Source organism: Danio aesculapii, chromosome 24 (genome assembly GCF_903798145.1).
Source record: "Danio aesculapii chromosome 24, fDanAes4.1, whole genome shotgun sequence".
Taxonomy (NCBI): domain Eukaryota; kingdom Metazoa; phylum Chordata; class Actinopteri; order Cypriniformes; family Danionidae; genus Danio; species Danio aesculapii.
In genome coordinates, this window is record NC_079458.1 from 26,670,211 (window position 1) to 26,692,491 (window position 22,281).

Genomic DNA, 22,281 nt, shown 5'->3' on the forward strand with positions numbered 1-22,281 from the left:
CATTTTCTGTCAGTCTTAACACACAATCTAACTACAGAAGAGTCAAGCTTTAAATAGAAAATGTTATTGAAATTTTTATTGAAAATAATCTGATTCTGAAAAAGAGGGTGATATTGAAATTACCAAGGAAGAGTGGAAAAGTATTTTTTAAAACACAATGGAAATCAACATCCTCCTTAGTCTGGAGGGAATTTGGTTGGAAAAATATCATTCGTTTTTTCACCAACCCTGAGCAGAAGAGATGTAGTCTCTTCAAAAATGCAGTCTGCTGGAGACTATGTGGCTCAAATGAAGCGAATCATACACATATATTCTAAAAATGAAAAAAAAAAAAAGGGTAGACTAGATGCCACAATACAAGTAAAAAAAAGTACACAATTAAATTGTAATTGAAAAGCAACAAATCAGTTTTATATGTTTTTTTTGATGATGATTTACAAAACAATTATCAGTGTATTGTTTTGATTGCTCCTATAATGTTCTTGATGCAATAATGTAACTTCGGCATTTATTTATTTAAGTAAATGTTTTGTATTTTATAATTTCTTTTATTTCTACATTTCTGAATTCCGATGTTTGGTTGTTTTGTATACCCATTGTGGAAAACCCTATATACCATACATCTGTTTGTAAATTTGGAAAATGCAATTAAAACTAAATGAGAAGAAACAAAGAAAATAATCTGATTCTGAATCTAATTTGATTCAATGATTTATGCTAAGCTAAGCTAAAAGTGCTCAAGCCAGACCCGGAGATCTGCTGAATGTATTTAAAAATTGAAAAACTTATCTCTAAGTGACTTGTAAAATGAGTCCATTTACAAAAAAAGTGGAGTGTTCGTTTAATCAGAAGACTAAGGTCACTGCACTGAACTCACCGATATTTTATCTTCATTATCCAGCAGCATGTCAACAGCTTTCTGAGAAAAAAAAAAAAAGAGAACAAAGAGGCGGACATATCCTTCAGACACATCTCTGTGACTATAAATCACATTCTTCCAATGTCATCTATAATATATATCATCGGCCAAACAATCCATAACTTCCTGAACTTATGCACTTGACATTTCCTTTCAAGTTTCCAGTATTAAATTCTAAAACAAAGGTCCTCAGTGAGGTCAAAGGAATTAAAAAAAAAGATGTTGTACCTCTTTGTCAAAATCCATGAGCAAGACAATCTTGTCCTTGATGGAGGAGAACAGGTTGTGTTTGTGAATGAGCTGGTAAACATCTTTGTGTCTCAGTCTCAGGTAGATTTCCAGAGCTCGATCATAACGTTGATCATATGTGTATCTATACATAACAAACATATACATATTAGCAAACAGCACAGCGGTCACCAAAACATATACAATGGGGGGGTTTCCTTTTCATAGGGGGCCATACTTTTTTCCAGATCCAGCCAGCTCTATATTGAACGACAAGCAAGTAAATAATTGAATAAACTCAAAAACTCATCTGAATTCTGCCTATATTAAACAAGACTTGCAAAAGCGCATCAGTTCCACCATCAACACAATAACAATATACAGTGGTCCCTTGTTTATCGCAGTATCGAGTTACATTCTTGAAATAACCCACGATAGGCGAAATCCGTGGAGTAGTCAGCTTTATTTTTTTATAATTATTAAAGATGAAAACCCCTCATTACACACTTTATACACTTTTCTCAGACAGGCATTAACATTTCACACTTTTCTTTCTTGTTTAAACACTCTCAAAGTTCAAACTTTCCTAGAAAAATAAGTCCAGTATTATAGAATGAAACCAAAGATCAAAACCTGTTGTCACATTCATCGATGTCAGTAAAAAGTTCATAAAGCTTTATAGCTTTTGTGTGGATAATATTGACATCCAGCGTAATGACCTTTTTCCTGCAGTCGCTGATTCAAAAAACTGAAGCAGACCTCATCCTAAAGGGGGTCGCACAGTGGATGAGCTGCGCACATAACAGTTGGACGTATCGCACACCAGGCGCGCATATTCGCATGTTATTTAAAATTTAATTATTCATATGGTGCTCTGTGGCGCGGCAAAAATTTAAACAGTGTCCTGAGTCCTTACTGGGCACCGCAGGCAGCAGTGTGAGTACCCTGATATAAACCTTTATTTAGAATTCTAAAATGCTTGGCGCTGCATGGCACGACACACCTAGTGTGCGACCCCCTTTACGATGGTCTTGTTGTGGACAGTTACAACCCTTATTGCATCCCTTATTGCAACCCTTATTGACAAGTTCAGAACCTGGTAAGCCAACAAAGCTTGTTTACTGTAAGAAATATGTGCAAGAGAAGAATAAATGGTTAAATTAAATCATTTAAATTCAAAACAAATTAGAAGCAGACAGAAGCTGGACTTTGGCTTAAAAGTTGCTAGATTTGTCACTATTCACTATTTTGAAATAAAGTGCCTCTAAAGGAATCTAAAAAGTCACTAAATATTGCGACCAAGTCCCCAAGTTGGCAACACTGATACACAGTGATGTTTTGCAGTCTCAGGACATGGTTGTAAATATGATTCCCGTGCCTATTCTCTTTGACCAATAGGTGATCAGCAGTATGTATACATTTTGGTAAGGGAATGGCTTGCCTGGAAACTCATCAGAGAACCTCAGTAGAAAAGTGCCTATACACTACCTGACAAAAGTCTTGTCGCCTATTCAAGTTTTAGGAACAACAAGTAATAACTTGACTTCTAGTTGATCATTTGGTATGAAAAGTGGCTTATATGAAAGGTAAAGGCCTCTAGATTACAAATATTTTACCAAAATAAAATATAATCATGCCTTGATTTTTCAATATTTAATTAGAACAGTGATGTCTAACTTTGCTAGGACAAAAGTCGTGTCACTTAACAGAAATAATGTACAGTCTAGAATATAAAGTCATGGTGAGTGGAAAAAGAATGAATATTGTGTATGACTCCCATGAGCTTGGACGACTACATCCATACATCTGGAATGGCAAAGAAAGTGTTCTTGCAGGATTCCCAGAGTTCATGAAGATTCTTTGGAATTATCTTCAATGCCTCCTACTTCATCTTACCCAAGAGATGCTCAATAATGCTCATGTCTTGTGACTGGGCTGGCCAATCCTGGAGCACCGTGACCTTCTTTGCTTTCAGAAACTTTGATGTAGAGGCTGAAGTATGAGAAGTAGCGCTATCCTGCTGAAGAATTTGCCCTCTCCTGTGGTTTGTAATGTAATGGGCAGCACAAATGTCTTGATACCTCAAGCTGTTGATGTTGCCATGCACTCTGCAGATCATTTGCAGGCCCCCATACTGATTTTAACTCCAAACCATGATTTATTCTTTCTCAAATTTGACTGATTCTGAATCTTGGGTCCATGCAGGTTCCAATAGGTCTTCGGCAGTATGTGATCATTGGGATGCAGTTCAACAGACGGGTCATTGGAAAAATCTACCTTCTGCCACTTTTCCAAATGATCTTGAACTAAAAGTCAAGTTATTATTCGTTGCTCTTACAACTGGGATTGATGACAAGACTTCTCTCAAGTAGTATAGTTCTATCTGGTGGGACACCGCCCCCAGTCCCCTCTTGGTGATAAGCCTGCAAGTATGATCATGAGCCATACCTAAAAATCATATTACAAGCCTTTATAATGTGAAATTAACAACATTCACTCACAGCTCTGCGAGTGTGGTAAGGAGAATGCTGTTGGTGGGGTCCTTCTTCAGGTGTTCAATTACTGCCTGAACTATAGCCATGTTGTTATACAGCTCTCCAGGCCACTCACGAATCAGTGTGGCAAAACCCTAGGGGAGAGATCAATTAATTTCCTTACGTCTATAAAGAGGGAATTGTCTTGGTTGTCTGATGTCATCCAATCATATTTTTAGGCCTTAGTCTATCTAATAGGTTACCAATTACCTCATAGTCAGTCTTGAGGAAGTCATGAAGGATCATCTCATAAATAGCTGGTCGAAGGCGCAAGTCTCCTCTCGGTAGGTACTGACTAATGGCCTGAGAGGAATAATGGAGCAAGTGGTTAGCTGACAAAATAGCACTTGTAAACAGACATTTTTTACAGTATAATATCACTAATTATAATAATAATAGTAAAAAATCTATCCAAATTACAATAATAATAATAATAATAATAATAATAATAATAATAATAATAATAATGACGACATCACATTATTACTATTTTCCACATTATTGTTATTATTAATATTATTATTATTAATTTAATATATTTTTAAACTGACACAAAATTACCATATCATCCTAATTACAGTCATCAAGGGCATGAAAATATAATAAACATATAAAGTACAAATTCGACACACTCACTTTCAACTGGCCAATTGTTTTGAACCTGTACACTTCATTCTCCCAGAGATCCATATTCTTGCCTAGCACTTTTTGACACTTTCTGTCAATGAGAAATGTGGTGAAAATAAAGAAAATGAGTATAAATCAAGGCTTCCAGGCATATATGGCTTACAGGTGAATAAATCAGACTCTTGATGACCCGTACCTGGCAGCTGTGTCATAATCTCCTCTCTCCACCAAATGATTGATGTACGCCATTCCAATTTTCTACACACAGAACACATTCAGGAAGTACCCACATTGTGATTACAAATTATGCAAGAGCTAATAATAAAACTATTCTTCTGCACGTCACTTTATCCACATTGGCCAGATGTTTTTACCTGTACATCATGCCTTTTAATATTTTTAAAGCTGATCTCTGCTGCCATCAGTGCTTCCTGTGATAAAGGTCCAAATCAAGTCAGAAATCATCAAAGCGCAACTTAGATTTTTAAACATTATTTACTTATTTTCTTAGACATGCACCTCATATTTCTTCTTTTCCAAAAGCCAGTCAATATGGTCATCCTGGTCTCTTTCTTTAGCCACTACGATGTCTTTAGGACTGATGATGTAGAATAGAGACTCTCCCTCAGAGTGTTCTAGAATCACACACAGATGAACTTTAAAATTATGATCACTAGAGGGGTCTTGTGAAATGCATTGAAATACGCAACTTTGCTTCATGTGTGAAACAACTGTGTGAAAACATAAAGACAGGGAGGGACATTGAAAGTAGCTCCTACCCTCTTTCAAATAGCCAATAGCCAAAATTGTTTAACTATACATTGCTGCAGCATAGACATTTTTATGGTCGAGGGATTTAGGCCCAATCCCAATTCTACCCTTTAGCCCTTCCCCTTCCCCCTCATTTTGCGCATTCATGTGGAGGGGTAGGGCTAGATAGCACTTGAAACAGATTTTCCAAGACCACACTAGAAACCAAGGAGTATGAAAAATATTACTATGGCGTTCGTGTTTTACGATCAGGTTTAAAAGAAAAAAAATATTTATAAAAATTCTAATAATAATTTTGGCTATCTATAATATATTTATCAATATTACTGCCCAATGACTTCAGCCCCAAACAAAGAGAAAACTGAAGTCATTGCATTTGGGAACAGAGATGAGGTTCTCCAGGTGAATGCGTACCTTGGCTCTAAGGGTCAAACATCAAAAAATAAGGAGAATAATCTTAAATGTTATTCTGGAGTCAGATATGAGCATCAGTAGTCATGTCAAAGCAGTAACTATATCAGCATACTATCATCTCAAAAACATTGCATGAATTAGATGTTTTGTTTCCAGTCAGGACAGTTGCAGCTCATCCAGAATGCTGCGGCCAGGATTCTGACCAGAACCAGAAAACCAGAAAGTACATCACACCTGTCCTTAGGTCATTACACTGGCTCCCAGTTGCATTCAGTATAGATTTTAAAGTAATATTACTTATCTATAAATCACTAAATGGCAGAGGACCTCAATACATTACAGATATGCCCACTGAATACAAACCTAACAGGTCATTCAGATATTTAGGATCAAATAAACTAGAAATTTCAAGGGTTCAGTCAAAGCAGGGTGAATCCGCCTTCAGCTACTACACCCCCCGATGCTGGAATCAGCTACCAGTAATGATTAGATGTGCTCCAACATTAGGCACAATGAAATCAAGACTGAAAACACATCTGTTTAGCTGTGCCTTTACTGAATGAGCACTGTGCTACGTCCAAGATTGCACTATTATGTGTTTCTTTTCTTTTCTTTTTAACATTTTAATCTGTTCTTATATGTTTTTAATCACTGTTATTATTTTTATTCCTGTTTATGTAAAGCACTTTGAATAGCCACTGTTTATGAAATGTGCTATACAAATAAACTTGCCTTGCCTATAATCTATAATAATAACTCCTTTATAGTCAGTCCCTCCAGGATTTTGCGATCGCTGAAAATTGCGAAATCAAGCAAACTGTGCAAATTTTTTTTCAGAAATTCCATGGATTTTCCGCAAATTCGTGGTCTAGACGATTTCTGTGATGTCATCACAACACTGATTCACCCAAAACAAAGGCCATGTGGACACAGATAACCTCCACTAAGCCATGATTTAAAACACATCATGATTATGGGTGGCAGTTTATACATTTACGCTGGCATTTAACCAGACGTAAAAGACACCACATGTTAAATATGAGTAAACTTACAAAGTCACATTTACAATCAGGTCCAAAACAATTTGGGACATTAACACAATTCTAATATTTTTGGCTCTATAAACCAACACAATAGATTTGAATTGAAATGACCTTTAACTGCAGACTGTCAGCTTTAACTTGACGATATTTACATCCAAATCAGGCGAATGGTGTAGGAATTACAACAGTTTGCATATGTGCCTCCCACTTGTTAAGGCACCAAAGTAATGGGACAATTAGCTTTTCAGCTGTTCCATGGCCAGGTGTGTGTTATTCCCTCACTATCCTAATTACAATAAGCAGATAAAAGGTCCCGAGTTAATTTCAAGTGTTCTATTTGCATTTAGAAACTGTTACTGTCAACTCTCAAGATTAGATTAAAAGAGCTGTCACTATCAGTCAAGCAAGCCATCATTAGGCTGAAAAAAACAAAACAAATCCATCAGAGAGATAGCAAAAATATCAGGTATGGCCAAAACAACTGCTTGGAACATTCTTAAAAAGAAAAAAAAAACACACCAGTGAGCTCAGCAAAACCAAAATACCCAGAAGACCATGGAAACAACTGTGGTGGACGACGGAAGAATTTTTTCCCTGGTGAAGAAAAAACCCTTCACAACAGTTGGCCAGGTCAAGAACACTCTCCAGGAGGTAGGTGTATGTGTGTCAAGGTCAACAATCAAGAGAAGGCTTCACCACAGTTAATACAGAAGGTTCACCACAAGATGTAAACCATTGGGGAGCCTCAAAAACAGAAAAGCCAGAGCAGAGCTCTAAAAAAGCCTTCACAGTTCTGGAACAACATCCTATGGACCTATGAGATCAACTTGTACCAAAGGAATGGGAAGAGAAGAGTGTGGAGAAGGAAAGGAACTGCTCATGATCTTAAGCAGTGAAGCATGAGTGTGGTAGTGTCATACTTTAGGCATGTATGGCTGCCAATGGAACTGGTTCTTTTGTATTTATTGATGATATGACTGCTGACAAAAACAGCAGGATGAATTCTGAAGTGTTTCAGGCAATATTATTTGCTCATATTCAGCCAAATGCTACAGAACTCATTGGACAACGCTTCACAGAAAAATGACAATGACCCAAAGCATACTGCAAAAGCAACCAAATAGTTTTTAAAGGGAAAGAAATGAAATGTTATGAATTGGCCAAGTCAATCACCTGACCTGAATCTGATTGAGCATGCATTTCACTTGCTGAAGACAAAACTGAAGGCAAAATGCCCCAAAAACAAGCAGGAACTGAAGACAGTTGCAGTAGAGGCCTGGCAGAGCATCACCAGGAATGAAATCCAGCGTCTGGTGATGTCTATGCATTCCAGACTTCAGGCTGTAATTGACTACAAAGGATTTGCAACAAAGTAAAAAAAAAAAATGAAAATTTGATTTATGATTATTATTCTGTCCCATTAGTATCGGTCCCTTAACAAGTGAGAAGCACATATGCAAAATGTTGTAATTCCTACACCGTTCACCTGTAAATACCCTCAAATTAAAGCTGACAGTCTGCAGTTAAAACACATCTTGATTGTTTCATTTTAAATCCATTGTGTTGGAGTTTAGAGCCAAAAATGTTAAAATTGTGTCGATGTCCCAATATTTATGGACCTGACTGTATATATGTAAACAACAACACTTCTTTTACTTTTTTATCTCTGCAATAATTCAGAGGATTTTGATCTTCAGATATATAAATACAAGATTTTTTTTAACATACTGTTTCCTTTAACAATAGTGTGGAGATGCATTATTTGCATGTGATTAATGCATTTAGTTGCATTATAATAAAGAATATATAATAAAGACTTTTGTCTGTGGTATATTTTTTACAGCAAATCAATGCAAAATAATTCCGCAAATTAAAAAAAGCCACAGCAAAAATTGTGATTTTAGGCTGCAAAAATAAATAAATAATAATCACACGAAATCCCAGAGAGACTGTGTAGTAGTACCACAACCAGGGCCGGCGCGTCCATAGAGGCGACCTAGGCGGCCGTCTAGGGCAGCAGAATAGAGAGGGCAACGTCCGCGACAGCTCTCTCGCCACCCGCGTCCTTAGCAGTTATAACAACTATATAACAACATAATTTTACACCTGACACTTGATGACACTCGAATACACTGTCAGAAAAAGCCAGGTGCCTGGTATTTACCTTTTTACAATGTCTGGTATATCGATAGTGTTTTTTTTCTTGTGTTTACATAGATGAATATGGCCAAGGTGTAAATACACAGTACAGTTACAAGCTAATTGGCACATTATATGGTTATGATAACCTAATATTGTTGTCTTTAGTGATTTCCTGAAGATAAATGACAAAAAACTGGAACAACTACAGCAGTCGTCATCGTCAATCTCATATGAGCACTTGAGGACATATGATAACTTGTACGGGTGTTGTGGTGGTGTCCCATTTCTTAGGTGTAAATTTGTAGCCTTTTCCCTGTTTCAAGGGCCAAGAGGAACGGGTAGGAGTAAAATAGAATTGGGATTGTGCCTTACACTGCAGGTAGGTTGGGTTAAGGCTAGATTGTATACAGCTGTGTACACATCAATATATCATACTTTTGTGACAGCAAATACTGTGTTAGAATTACATTAAGGGGCATGTGCAGGTATTAATAAGGTTACTGTAAGGGCTAGGTTTAGAGTTAGGGTAGGCGTAGAAATTAATGAAATTAATATGTAGATATTAATAAAACATAGGAATTTATTTGCTCAAGTGTGATATTTGTCGCTGTATTACAGCTATTATTGTGTCTTCATACCAAGCCTGTAGTCCCTGCACTGGTTCTCCTGGAAGTTGCGTACAGTGAGGGCGTCTGATGAGATCTCTTCACATCCCTCTGGTAATGGCTGGATGATGTCTAAACGAGGCCGTGTTCTAAACTCCTCTTCCTGTCACAAACACAAATATTTATTAACAAAGAAATTTTACTTTCACAGCAATTCAAAGCTGGGCTTACTAACATCTTACGCGAGCACAAACACTCTTCTGGTGGCAAATCCATTTAGTAAATACACGACTCAAGATTTACTAAGGACAAGCATTGAAAAATCAGGTGTGAATTTTTGTGGCAGACCTACTGCATGTTTATTTGTAGGATACCAAATTTAATAGAGAAGAGTATTAAAATTAATCAAAAAAGGTTTATTAAACTTGAATTGAAAAAACTAACAGGAAACACAAATAAAACGTTTCCCATTTTTGGCTACAAACGTTGTCGTGTAATGGCCCAAAATCATTGGTTCTCAAGCTTTTTGACTTTGAATGAATGTGAAATGTATTTTTACAAATATGCAGTTTCTACTGTTTAAGAGATCTGAGAGTTTGAGATACAAAAATACATTTATTTTAATGTTTAGACTATATTTATCTATATTCAATGTTCATCAAGGACAGGTTTAAATTTTGTTATTTCTCCATGCATAAAAATGTGTTCCATTTAATTAGATATTTTCTTTCTGAACAAACCATACATTTTAATCATATATACTTTGCCATGACCAGTGTTGGGAGTAACGCATTACAAGTAACACGAGTGTGTAATAATATTACTTTTCTAAGTAACGAGTAAAGTAAAACATTACTTTTAAAAATGAAGAAATACTATTTGAGTTATTATTTTAGTGTACTGCAAGTTACTTTTTAATTTAGTTAATTAGCTTTTAAAAAATAAATAGCTAAATTAAAAAGAATGTAGTCACGTTGAATCCCGCACACAATGAGAGAATGCAAGAACAGACAGAAAGGAAGATGGCAGAGCCTTACATTTAAGCGATGGAAATATTCTCATTATTTTGAACACATGGAAGAAAAGCAAAAGAGGATTATCTGAATGATGAGACAAAAAGTACAAACTTAGCAAACGCATTGCTTTAAACTTTCATTAATCTGTATGTATGGCATGTAGGTAAATTAAGGAATTACAGTGTGTTGTTAATTTCAGAACTCCCCTAGATAAAAAAAGAAGATGAAAAAAAAACCCTGCACGTTCTGAAAGATATCAAGCCTCATCCAGGTCAAAAAAGTAATGCAAAAGTAACTCAAAAGTAACACATTACTTACCATAAAAAGTAACTAAGTAATGCAACTCAATATTGTAATGCATTACTTTCTAAAGTAACTTTTCCCAGCATTGGCTGGCCAGCATAGGTGTAACACCAGTTTATATACCAACCAAGTATAATAGCGCAGCACCAATATACAAATTATACTATATATAATAGTATGTTAAAACTTTTATATCTATCTAATTTATATCTATTAAATCTCAATATCTATTATTGGATATTCCCATCCGCCATCTGATATTTTTATAATTGAAAAAATATGATATTATGATATCATGATAGTATTATAGTATGATCAAGTCAGTATTATTAAGTTGTTATGCTTAATACCAACATAACATTATTTTACTTTCACAAAAGATATTTGAAAAAAAAATAGACATAAGTTTACATTTATTTACTATGCTTTCTTTCATTTAAAATTCATTTTCATTTAACTAATTTAGTTTTATGTGTGGACACAAAAATTACTTTGCCCCTCATGTATTGAAACTCATATTCATTATAAATATTTCTTCTTCACTAAAATTACCTCCTAATTATCCATTTATTTCCAAGCTTTTTCAGTGATGTATATGGAAAATAATGAAAATCTTTGTTTTAACAGAAGCTGCCAACTTCTGTGCAAATAAAAAGGCATGTTTCAGTTCTTTATTTTTAGCTTGATTTAATCTTATTTATATATATATATATATATATATATATATATATATATATATATATATATATATATATATATATATTTTTTTTTAATCATCTTACACTTCAATTGTATATTTGATAATGCCTCATAAAGTGTCTCTCTGCCCTGTGATTGTGAACCACTGATCTTAGAGTTTGTCAGAGTGAGAGTGGATAAAATTACCATGTGATCAGAATTCTCTTTGACATAGTACAGAGTGACCAGCTGATCTGCCAAAGGTGCCAGTCCACTAATGAAGAACTCCGTCTCAAATGCTGACACTACATTCAAACAAAAACAAAAAGTAAGAATTAAGAGTGAGTAAATTATAAAAGAGCTTCCATAGTCTGTTCACCCAAAACTGACAAGTCTGTAATCATTTATTTACTGTTTACTTGATTACTTACTCTTTACTTGTTTATTTACTCTTTATTCACTCTTCACTTAACGTGTCAAACTTGTTATCTACTGCCGAACACAAAAGACAACATTTTAAAGAAAGATGGAACTGGCAACCATTGACCTCCATACTAGGCATGGGCAGGAGTATCAAATGAATCACTGACTTCTGCTGTCTTCATTAGTTTCAAAAACACAGATTTCTTTACCATTTAAAACAGCATATTTGGATATTTTTTCTGCTGAAGATACTGTTGTCCTAAACAGTCCTAAAAAAACAAAAAAAAAGTGTACATAAAAAAATCTTACACATACCATAGGAACGGTATTACAGAAAATATTGGCGGTTTTAAAACCTTCACTTTTCCAAACCGCAGTATACATTGAAAACGGTTATCGTAACATGCCTACTCCATAGTATTTATTTTTCCTACTATGGAAGTTAATGGTTACCCGTTTCTAACATTCTTCAAAATATCTTCTTTTGTGTTCAACAGAAAAATAGATACTCATAAAGGTTTGGAAGCACTTTAGTGAGAGAAAATACAGTGAGGAAAGTTTCATTTTGTGGTGAATAATACCTTTAATAATGCTACATGTTCTCATTATGTGTACGTTTATAAGAGATTCAGTGAATGTAACAATACCGATCTCAACATAGCGACTGGGTAGATCTCTAATCTCTGTTGGGTCACGCTCTTTAACAGCACAGATCTAAGGAAAACAAAGTTAAATAATATTCAACTCAATTACAACTGATTCACAAATAGTACAAACAGCAGTTTGACATTATTAAACACACAGACACACACGTTTTGCTATCCTGATGGGGATTCTCTATAAACTTAATAATTTGTGTACTGTACAAACTGTTTATTCCACAAACCTACCCCTAAACCCAACCCTCAATCAAACAATCTACATTTTTAAAATACCTTAAATACCTAATTCTGTATGATTTATAGCATTTGTACCCCTATAACAAATGCCCCATGAGCCTGGTTGCATTCAATTTTAAGTCCCCACTGGGATATAACCAACATAAAATCACACTTATGATCTTATATCTTAGTAAGGATAATGCCCAGACTTTCAATGTTTTTATATGAGATTAATATCTGTGGCCTAACCCTACCCCTAAATCCAACCCTCAAGTGAAAATCATTAGATACTAACAAAAATGTGTTGTGGTGGATTTATAACCCTTTTTTATTAGTGAGGACCAGCCAAATGCCGTCAGTAGTGAGCTGTTTTTATATTTCACTGTAAGAGTGAGGACAATTCTTGCCTCACTTGTACAGTTGAAGTCAGAATTATTAGCACCCCTTTTCTAAATATTTCTTAAATGATGCTTAACAGAGCAGGTTTTTGCAAACATTTTCACAGTATGTCTGATAATATTTTTTCTTCTGGAGAAAGTCATATTTGTTTTTTTTGTGCTAGAATAAAAGCAGTTTTTAATTTTTTTAGGACAAAATTATTAGCCCCTTTAAGCTATATATTTTTCGATAGTCTACAGAACAAACCATCATTACACAATAACTTGCCTAGTTAACCTAATTAACCTAGTTGAGTCTTTAAATGTCACTTTAAGCTGTATAGAAGTGTCTTGAAAAATATCTAGTCAAATATTATGTGCTGTCATCATGGCAAAGATAAAATAAATCAGTTATTAGAGATGAATAAAACTATTATGTTTAGAAATGTGTTGAAAAAAATCTCTCTGTTAAACAGAAATTGGGGAAAAAATAAACAGGGGGGCTAATAATTCTAAATTCAACTGTATTTCTAAACCTGTATACACACATACAACAATATTTCTGTTTTATAAGGACTCTCAACAGGTGTAATGTATTTTTATACAAACTATTAATGGCTTATTGTAAACCCAATCCTCACAGGAAATTTTTGACAAATTTTGAATATTTAACCATTTTGAATTACAAGGACACAAGGCAGGTCCTTATAAACCACCTCAACACTGTACTACCTAGGTCATACCCTTGTCATTATACAAATTGATACCAATAAGTCATCATAAACCATCAAAATCAGTACACACACACACCTTAACAGAACAAAACATTGTACTACCAAGGTCATTTTCCTGTCATTATACAAATTTATACCAATTCGTCCTCATAAATCATCAAAACCAGTACACACACCTTAACAGAACAGCCCCAGCCGATGATTAACGTGGTGTTGTCTTTCCAGCACAGACTGCAGAGATACATATCCGGCCTAAGACTGGTGTTGTCCCGCAAAACGTTAGTGATGCGCTGTTTACTGCTGATGTCATAGATTTTCACACCCTGTCAGGCAACAACATTTTAGATCAAATAATGGCCTGTGAGGAACGTATCATAATTAACATATCTTAATCTGTCCGTACCACATTGTTTGCCCAGGCGATGAGATTTCCTCTCCATTTCACACTGGTGATGTTTCCCTCTCCTTCATGTAGAACTGAGGTCTTCCAGCGGTTCAGCCAGTTCCTCTCATACAGCAAAAGCTATGAAGCATATTTCATTAATCTCAGTGAGGATAGACATTCACCAGAATCAAATCAAATATGCTGTATTCTTTGCGGTTAACCAGCAGAGGGCAGTAGAACATAGAGCACAAATATGTATCAAACAACTGGGCCCAAGTCAGTGTGACTTACTTTGTAATGTTTATGTGGTTACACATCACAATAAGGTTCCGTTAGTTAATGTATATTTGCTAACACTGACGTAAAATGAACAATACTTGTACATCATTTATTAACCATAGTTGAATGTTAATTTCAACATTCACTAATGTATTATTAAAATCCAAAGCTGTACTTATGAGTTGACAACGAGAACGAACAATGATTGTCTTTTGTTAACAAATGACTAACGTTAACAAAGATGAAGAAATATTGTAATAAATGTGTTGTTCATTGATTTGTCATGTTAGTAAATACATTAACTAACACTAAATATGGAAGCTTATGGTTTATTCTCTGGGAGAAGAAGATAAGCTGCTATCACTGCCATGGTATCCTCTAAAAGTCTAGAGATATTTACTACATAAAATACCAATGTTGTACATTTTATATTACTTTCAAAATGTGATAGTCATGTTAAAAATGTGTAAGAAGGTCAAGCCAAGTCTAAAACTAAAACATTTTTAACTTACCAAACTGCAAAATTATAGGTGCACACAATGGTATTCTCTCACTTGTCATATTGCATTACATCATGGTTACAAGCCTCATGAATCACATTGAAGCCTATTGATTCAATATATAAACAAGCAATTACAAATATGGACTTAAAGTCTATGTGATGGCATCATTGTGAGGTTTTATGTAAACATAACCCTTTTAGACAACACAATTCTTCAGGATTTTTTTGGACAACTTAATTGTTTTATGTTCAATCCACTTAGATTTGTAAAAACCAATCATTTAACTTAATTCCTTCATGTTGTCCCAACACAAATCCATTGTTTGGAAACCAGCATTTTTCAGTGTCATCCCTTGTTATTTTGAACAGAAAATAATCAACCACTCTAAGAATTGCTGTGTCCTATGATAATCATATTTAGATCTCAACTGTCAGTTGTGTGTGAATTGTAAAAGTTGACCTGTGTAAGTCTACTTAATGAAATGTTTGACTGCGGACATGCCTTTATTTGTGTATTACAGTTTGAAATGGGTCTGTATTTATAAAAAGTAAAATGTCAGTAGAGAAAATCTATCTATCTATATACATACATACATACATACATACATTAATACACACATTTTAACCACATTTTATTTCTATGTGACTGTTTTTATTCTATATATTTATATTTGTCAACACACACTTTCTTTTTACACTACATTTCTTTATATAGGCTATATGGCATATTTAATCATTATTACTTATTTGCGCACTTTTATTACGAATGGGCTATATGCACAGCTAGTTTTTCAGCCAATTATAAACTTCTGGAGAAAGCTTAATGTGACTATTTTCATTTTCATAAGGTTCCTTTTACAGCATCCATGTTGTAATGTAATAACAACACATTTAGTATTAAATAGACTTTAGCATTAATTTAGTTGTTCAAGCATAAAATGAGATGACAGACCGTGTAAACCGTCAGGATCAGCACAGAAACTCCATTGAAAATACTGGGGTAAGATAAACTGTCACATTTTAAAGACACGGCGGGGGAAAATGGAATTGAACGCAGTGCTTCATGTCTGATCTGATATCCACTTTATTTTTGTATATCTAACAGGCAGTGAAGTATACTGAATCTTAAAGAAATCAGACCTTAAACTTGGCAATTTTATAATGAAAAGACAGTTCACTTGAACCGCTGAGGCTGGCTGGCTGAAATTAAAAGTCTGTTTGCATATCCCATTATTTATCAATGTAAGAAATAGTTTAGTAGACATTTTGGTAATAACTTACTTAGTAAATATAATCCTTCCTTGTAAGTTAACCATTCATTAAAACAAAACATTTTATTACCTTATATATACTTTCACTCACTTGATTTGTGTATTTCACCAACCACTTCTAATAATCCCCATCATTTATGGGGTTTAAAATGTTAATGGACTTGAAGATATTGTGGTATTTATTATTTATTTATTTTTTTCAAATTTTGTACAATGTATTTCCCGATAATACAAGTATTAAATCAAATCAGCGTATTACGCAGATTCATTGCCCTTTCATGTTGCTCAGGTCATAACCAGGCAGAAGATTCAATAAAAATAATAGCACAAGCAGTATCAAAAACCATTTAAAAAAAGCCAACATCTGGTTCAAACTTTACACAATGGGACATTCATAGTCACTTAAGCACATACAGCAGTACGACACAATGAAACCTCAGAAACAATAAAAGCAGACACTGTAGACAACTCATAATCTGACAAGAGAATAGTCTTGAACAGCGCGTTTAACGGTTTCCTTTGGTAAGTCTGCAGTTGTCTGACATTATTGGGGCAAAAAAAAGTTATTTCTTAAAGGTCTGTGTGATAATAATCATGTGGAGAAAGCAGCAATGCACTTGGCGGATAACCTTGGATTGAAAGTGTCAAAAACGCCACACACAATCACGCACAGCCGACCTGACCTGACTGCGGAGAAAGTGACTGAAAGGAAAGACGGTTCAATGTCGCTTCAGTTCTACACTTTTGGCTATGTTAACAGATCACAGCGCAGCAATAGGAGATGACACTCCAAGAGCCGAGCAGACGGAATTGAATTGCCTTTGACAAGACGCGTCTTCAGTGGAAGCCGTATTGATTTTCATGGCAGGGCTGCATTATGGGGACCTTAAGCCAGGGAGAAAGAAGGAAACAAGCAGAAGTGGGAGGAAAATGCAGAGGACTCGGCCACTGTGGCACACAATGGATACCGTTAATTGCTTCTGATGAGCACAATGCGGTAACGCTGCGAAGCCATTTTATAAGAATCAACCACAGAGGATAAAAATCTACGATTTATAGAAACGGAGAAGTCTCTGTTTGAGTGGTTCAAAATTCATACGTCTCAACAAAATCTAACAGTCCACTTTACAAAGAACCAGTGGCATTTATTCAAATTCACTGCACAAGTTTTTTTTGATGTTGTTGTTGTTATTTTCAGCCACAAGTTTCTGATCAGTGCATAGAAACAGAGTGCTTTTATGACAGCCACAAACCCTGCTTTTATTTCTATAGATGTAGCGGGACGTATCAGACTATGGCATCTTGGCTTGGTAGCATTGTGTCCTTTGAAAAATGAGCGTATTTGTTTAGCCCATAAGCCAAAGAGTGTTCTACATGTTGCGAACACTATGGCACTCTATGTAATGACAGTTATTTATTGCGCAAGAAGAGACAACATCTCTCTAGTGAACAACACTTTGGAGAAAATGGACCACTCTCTCTCTCTCCCTGATGTTGACCCCAGTGTAAGGCCAAGATGGTAAGAGCGTTTCATGCCAAACAGCTTCAGTTTGAGAAACCGCTATACAACGCACTCAACATGACAAAAAATGACTCCATTCTAATAATTTAGCTTAACCTTCAGTGTTGAAACCTTAAGAGCATCAAATGGTGGAAACCTCCAAATGAATGTTTAGACTTTGTCTGGCTTTCGATTTTTATTAAGTCATTCGAACACCTATAAAGTGGTCAATTAATGTTTGTTTTTAAATCAACAATTTTTTTTTATTTTTGCTGCATCCAGTCTTTCAAAACTTTGTGATAGTAAGATGTATTAAAATGTTTGGGTTTATAAATTAATATGTATATGTATGTATATATGTATACGTATGTATAGTATATATATGTATAGTATATATATGTATAGTATATATATATAGTATATATATATATATATATATATATATATATATATATATAGTATATATATAGTATATATATATATATATATATATATATATATATATATATATATATATATATATATATATATATATATATATATATACTGTGTATATATATATATATATATATATATATATATATATATATATATATATATATATATATATATATATATATATATACTGAGCATATATATATATACACTGGGCATTCGGTGTGATCAGCCCTTTAGAGCTGATTTATACTTCTGCGTCTAGTGATTGACGTGACCCACGGCATCTGCCTTGCGCGTAGCCGTGCATTTATACTTCAGCACGCTGTTTGATTTGCTCTGCAATAACAATTAAGAAAAGCTAGCTGGCAGTAGGTTTTCATGTTCCTTTGTATCGAGTTTCTTCGCTGGTGTTTTCTGAACGTTACAAGTGGGTAAAACTCGCTAATTCAGAGCCGGGAACTGGAGGATGTGCAACAACTTTAATTATAAGGCAAGCACAAAACAAAAGTCTCCATCTGGAGTTCCTTCTCAGGACTTGCTCCATCGGGTTCACGGCTCTTCACCACTACCAAGCCGACCAATCGCAGAGCTTGCGCTACACATCGCGCGGCATGCAGTTAAATTTTTTGAGAGGTACACGTCAGCGTCAGCCACGGCAAAGGCTTGCGACTGCAAGCAGGCTGCGCCGGAGCTTACTCGTGCGCTTGGCGCAGAAGTATAAATCAGCCTTTAGTCTTCCAGGTTAGACGTCACAGCTGCAACACTTCACACTGTGTAATTGTGAAGGATCGAAAACTGTGCCTCACACACTCACGTTTTGAGTCTCAGATGATTCTGAAACAGGACTCACCTTATTTCCTCCAGTCACAAACTGTTTATTGTTGGACTTGCTGAACTGAGGGTGCAGCGCCACGACCTGGAATTGAACAAGAGATTTCAGTTCAGTTTACAGCAACACCCGAGTTAATATCAGTGTCCACTCGGTATTTCTAAAGCCATATAGTGGCTCAAAGGGGGTTAGACTGCATCCACTCTCAAAACATGCTCAATAAAGTCCTTTTTAACCCAGGAAAAGTTAAAGGATTGATCCCACAGTCCGATACACAAAAATATCAATATAAGGATATGACAGCACCAGCTCTCCTTAATGCGTGCCATAGGTGACATCACTCATGCTCAACAAACAGGAGGCTCATGCATGATATGAAATGCCCTAGAGAAATCAATTAAGACTAGTAGCACGGTGGAATTACATTGTTTTCGAGAATTATCAATGCTTGCTGTGACGGGAAATCGAAATCAAAGGGCTATTTCCCATCAGGCAGCAAAATCATTGCCGGGAGACCAACGACTTACATTAACAGCAATAAGTTACCTTGATGGGACAGTCAAAGTTTTCGTGGAAGCCCTCCCTGGTGTACAGGCCAAATACTTGCACCTGAAAAAAAAAAAAGCCAAGAGAGAGAGACAAATGAAGAAAGGCAGACAAAGATGTCTATCTGAGGCAAAATCACTGTGGTCTAGAGAAAACAGTTGACTTGGGCAAAGCATCAGACCATCCAGCGGGCTAGTTAACCATCTACCAGACTCCCAATTAGTGGAAAGGTCAACTCTTTCTGCCCTCGCACGCCTTTATGCTACCGACTTAATCGCTAGCAGTGCTGAAGTCCCCGACGGCTACAAACAAGCCGTAACACAACATTTCACCTACACCTGTCTGTATGAAAAAAGAGGAAACTAAAAAATGAGTGCGGTGTCTCAAAATAAGTAGAACTTTATCGAAAATCTCGCATTTAAGATAATGGTGGGAGAAAGAAACTACCGACTTTGAACTTTTCATGCTTCCTTTTCTGGTCAAGCTACATTTTAAAGTATACTTTTTTGTTGCTTCAAAAACATTATGCTTCAGAGTTTCTCCTTTTAAAAACTGTGCCATGTTTTGTTTAACAATGGCAGCAAAATATCTTTTGCTTCTGATCATGTTTTCACTGGCAGATTCTCATAATTGGTTTGGTATGGAGTAGAAAATCGAATTATAAATTTATACTTGGGCTGACTAGTATTCACATGGAGTCAACTGATCAAATGAAATCTTAAAAAATACAATAAAATAGCTTAAATTATAAAAACAAGCATCCAGACGTGTTTGGCTAAAGTAATGCTATTTTTACCAGTTGAAAAGATATTCAAGAGTATATAAAATACGCAATAAGGCACAAGACATGTTTGGCGTGATTTGATGCTATTTTCAGACCAGCACAACCCTAATTTTCACGTTTTGCGCCACATTGTTTAAATACCAAAGCCATTTGCGCAACTTTGTGGACTCATGGGTTTTCCAGTCTAAAAAGGAGGTGTGTTAAGGCGCAATGTCGGCACGTTGCCATTTCAAGAAACCAAAATAGACTGCGGCCGTGACCAACTGAAAGCTGGTCAAAGTTTAGGGCAAAGCACGTTAGTTATGCGCCTACGCAGGTCCAAAACGCTTACACACACATTTAATGCTTAATAAACACCGGATGTATAGCGATACATAAATATATTTTCATATGAAAACAAATTAAATTAAGGATTAAAATGTACAAAATTATTTTATACATAAATATAAAAACCACTACCACTATGCCTTCTTCATGTGGGGGGCCTTTTTTCAGTTTAATCATGACAATTTGCATTTGTATAATAATATTATTATTATTATTAGTAGTAGTATTATTGATTATATGCATATTTATATTTGTTTTAATAAAACCAAGTTTAGATTTGTTCAGCTGTCGGGTTTTAGAGACGTATGCATCACCATATGGGGCATAAGAATAGGACATGTGTTTGGATATTACTCAGCTTTTTCATTTATTCGTTTGCTGGAAATTAGAACTGAATTTAGAAATAGTTTTAAAACAAATCTTTGCGCTTAACAAATGAAATTAAATATGCAGACTAATTAATGTCTTCAGTGGAGTGTGTACACCGTTTCCTTATCCACAAAAGTAAAGGAGTAGAGTAAAAATAAAATAAAGAGAAAATAAAGAGGCTGAATGGAGGAGGCTCATTCTGTATCCTCATGCTGCAGATGGTCTGTTTAACTGTTTTCTCGCTAGTAAAGCATTCAGTTTTTCTACTTACAAAGTCCGCCATGTAAATAGCAAATGCTCCATGGTGTGACAACCGCCTCTTGAAGGAAATGTGAGATGAGACTCTGATTGGTTTAATGCATGTTATGATCAAAACACACCCATAACTCATTAAGAGAATAAAGACAACCCTGTTAGACCATGGGACATATTTTTCCGTCCCTAAATAGCGAAAGTGGATTCAGACACACCCTTAATGCTTTTGCGCCATGCACTTTAGACTTTATTCCTAGATCATTAAAATAGAGACCATAGTGACTAAGACAAGAAAAAACATGTATGGTTAAGAATTTATTCAATTTTGTGGTCCATTTTGTGATAATATGTTCAGTTTTTGGTGCTTTTACACATCTTTGATCTGTACTGTATTTACATTTCGGTCAAATTGCACCAAAGTTGGTTTATCAGCAGACCAAAAGCAACCTTTTCAATGATTTTGGTCTGTTTGCTGTGCAGCAACGGCGCCATTCACACATTAAACCACAAACAAACAGAGTAGCTGCATCAGAGTTCATGTTAATCAAATCAAACCTTCCAAGTGTGACCTTAATCCGAAAATCATAGCAGTAATAATAAATAAATCAAGCATCAAAGAGTTCTCCTCCTAAAAAATGTGTCATATTTTGCGTAACTGGTTGAAAAACAGTTGGTAAGTTGGGATTAACAGTGCAGAGGAGCGAACAATGGCCTCCATATCGATTTTAATTGGCGTAGATTTGACAAGATCTCGCCTTTGCCACAGTAACAGGAATAAGCGTGGTATATCATGCCACAGATCAGCCTGAGAAAGCCACACAAGGTGCTGATGATTAGCCTGTGTGGACTGATAACAGCCAGCTCATGATCAATAAGCAGATAGACGGAGAGCAGCGATAGAAATCACAGAAGAATCGAGGAGAAAAGGAGCTCTTTTTTTTTTTTAACCGCACATTTTAAAATGGACCAAACGCGCACACGCTGTTTCTGCAGGTGTCAGAGTTGACGGAGCTGGTATTGAGTGGGAAGACAGGCACTGCATCATATCTCGCAAACAGAAAAGATATGAAAACTGAAGTAAACAACTCCTTAGACTCTCA

The 22,281-nt window shown here is 35.4% G+C and overlaps 1 protein-coding gene across 1 annotated transcript in view; it reads right to left on the bottom strand.

Annotated features, from left to right (window-relative positions):
• vps41 (VPS41 subunit of HOPS complex) overlaps nucleotides 1-22,281 on the bottom strand; it is a 57,565-nt gene that overhangs the window by 11,540 nt on the left and 23,744 nt on the right. The window contains exons 6-20 of the mRNA XM_056450799.1: nucleotides 19,447-19,509; nucleotides 18,922-18,987; nucleotides 14,099-14,218; nucleotides 13,872-14,018; nucleotides 12,351-12,417; nucleotides 11,488-11,585; nucleotides 9,317-9,446; nucleotides 4,828-4,943; nucleotides 4,683-4,739; nucleotides 4,505-4,566; nucleotides 4,318-4,399; nucleotides 3,892-3,984; nucleotides 3,649-3,776; nucleotides 1,148-1,292; nucleotides 878-919 (exon numbers count right to left, since the gene is read on the bottom strand). Coding sequence (XP_056306774.1) covers nucleotides 878-919; nucleotides 1,148-1,292; nucleotides 3,649-3,776; nucleotides 3,892-3,984; nucleotides 4,318-4,399; nucleotides 4,505-4,566; nucleotides 4,683-4,739; nucleotides 4,828-4,943; nucleotides 9,317-9,446; nucleotides 11,488-11,585; nucleotides 12,351-12,417; nucleotides 13,872-14,018; nucleotides 14,099-14,218; nucleotides 18,922-18,987; nucleotides 19,447-19,509 — 1,416 coding nt within the window. The remainder of the gene's footprint in view (nucleotides 1-877; nucleotides 920-1,147; nucleotides 1,293-3,648; nucleotides 3,777-3,891; nucleotides 3,985-4,317; nucleotides 4,400-4,504; nucleotides 4,567-4,682; nucleotides 4,740-4,827; nucleotides 4,944-9,316; nucleotides 9,447-11,487; nucleotides 11,586-12,350; nucleotides 12,418-13,871; nucleotides 14,019-14,098; nucleotides 14,219-18,921; nucleotides 18,988-19,446; nucleotides 19,510-22,281) is intronic.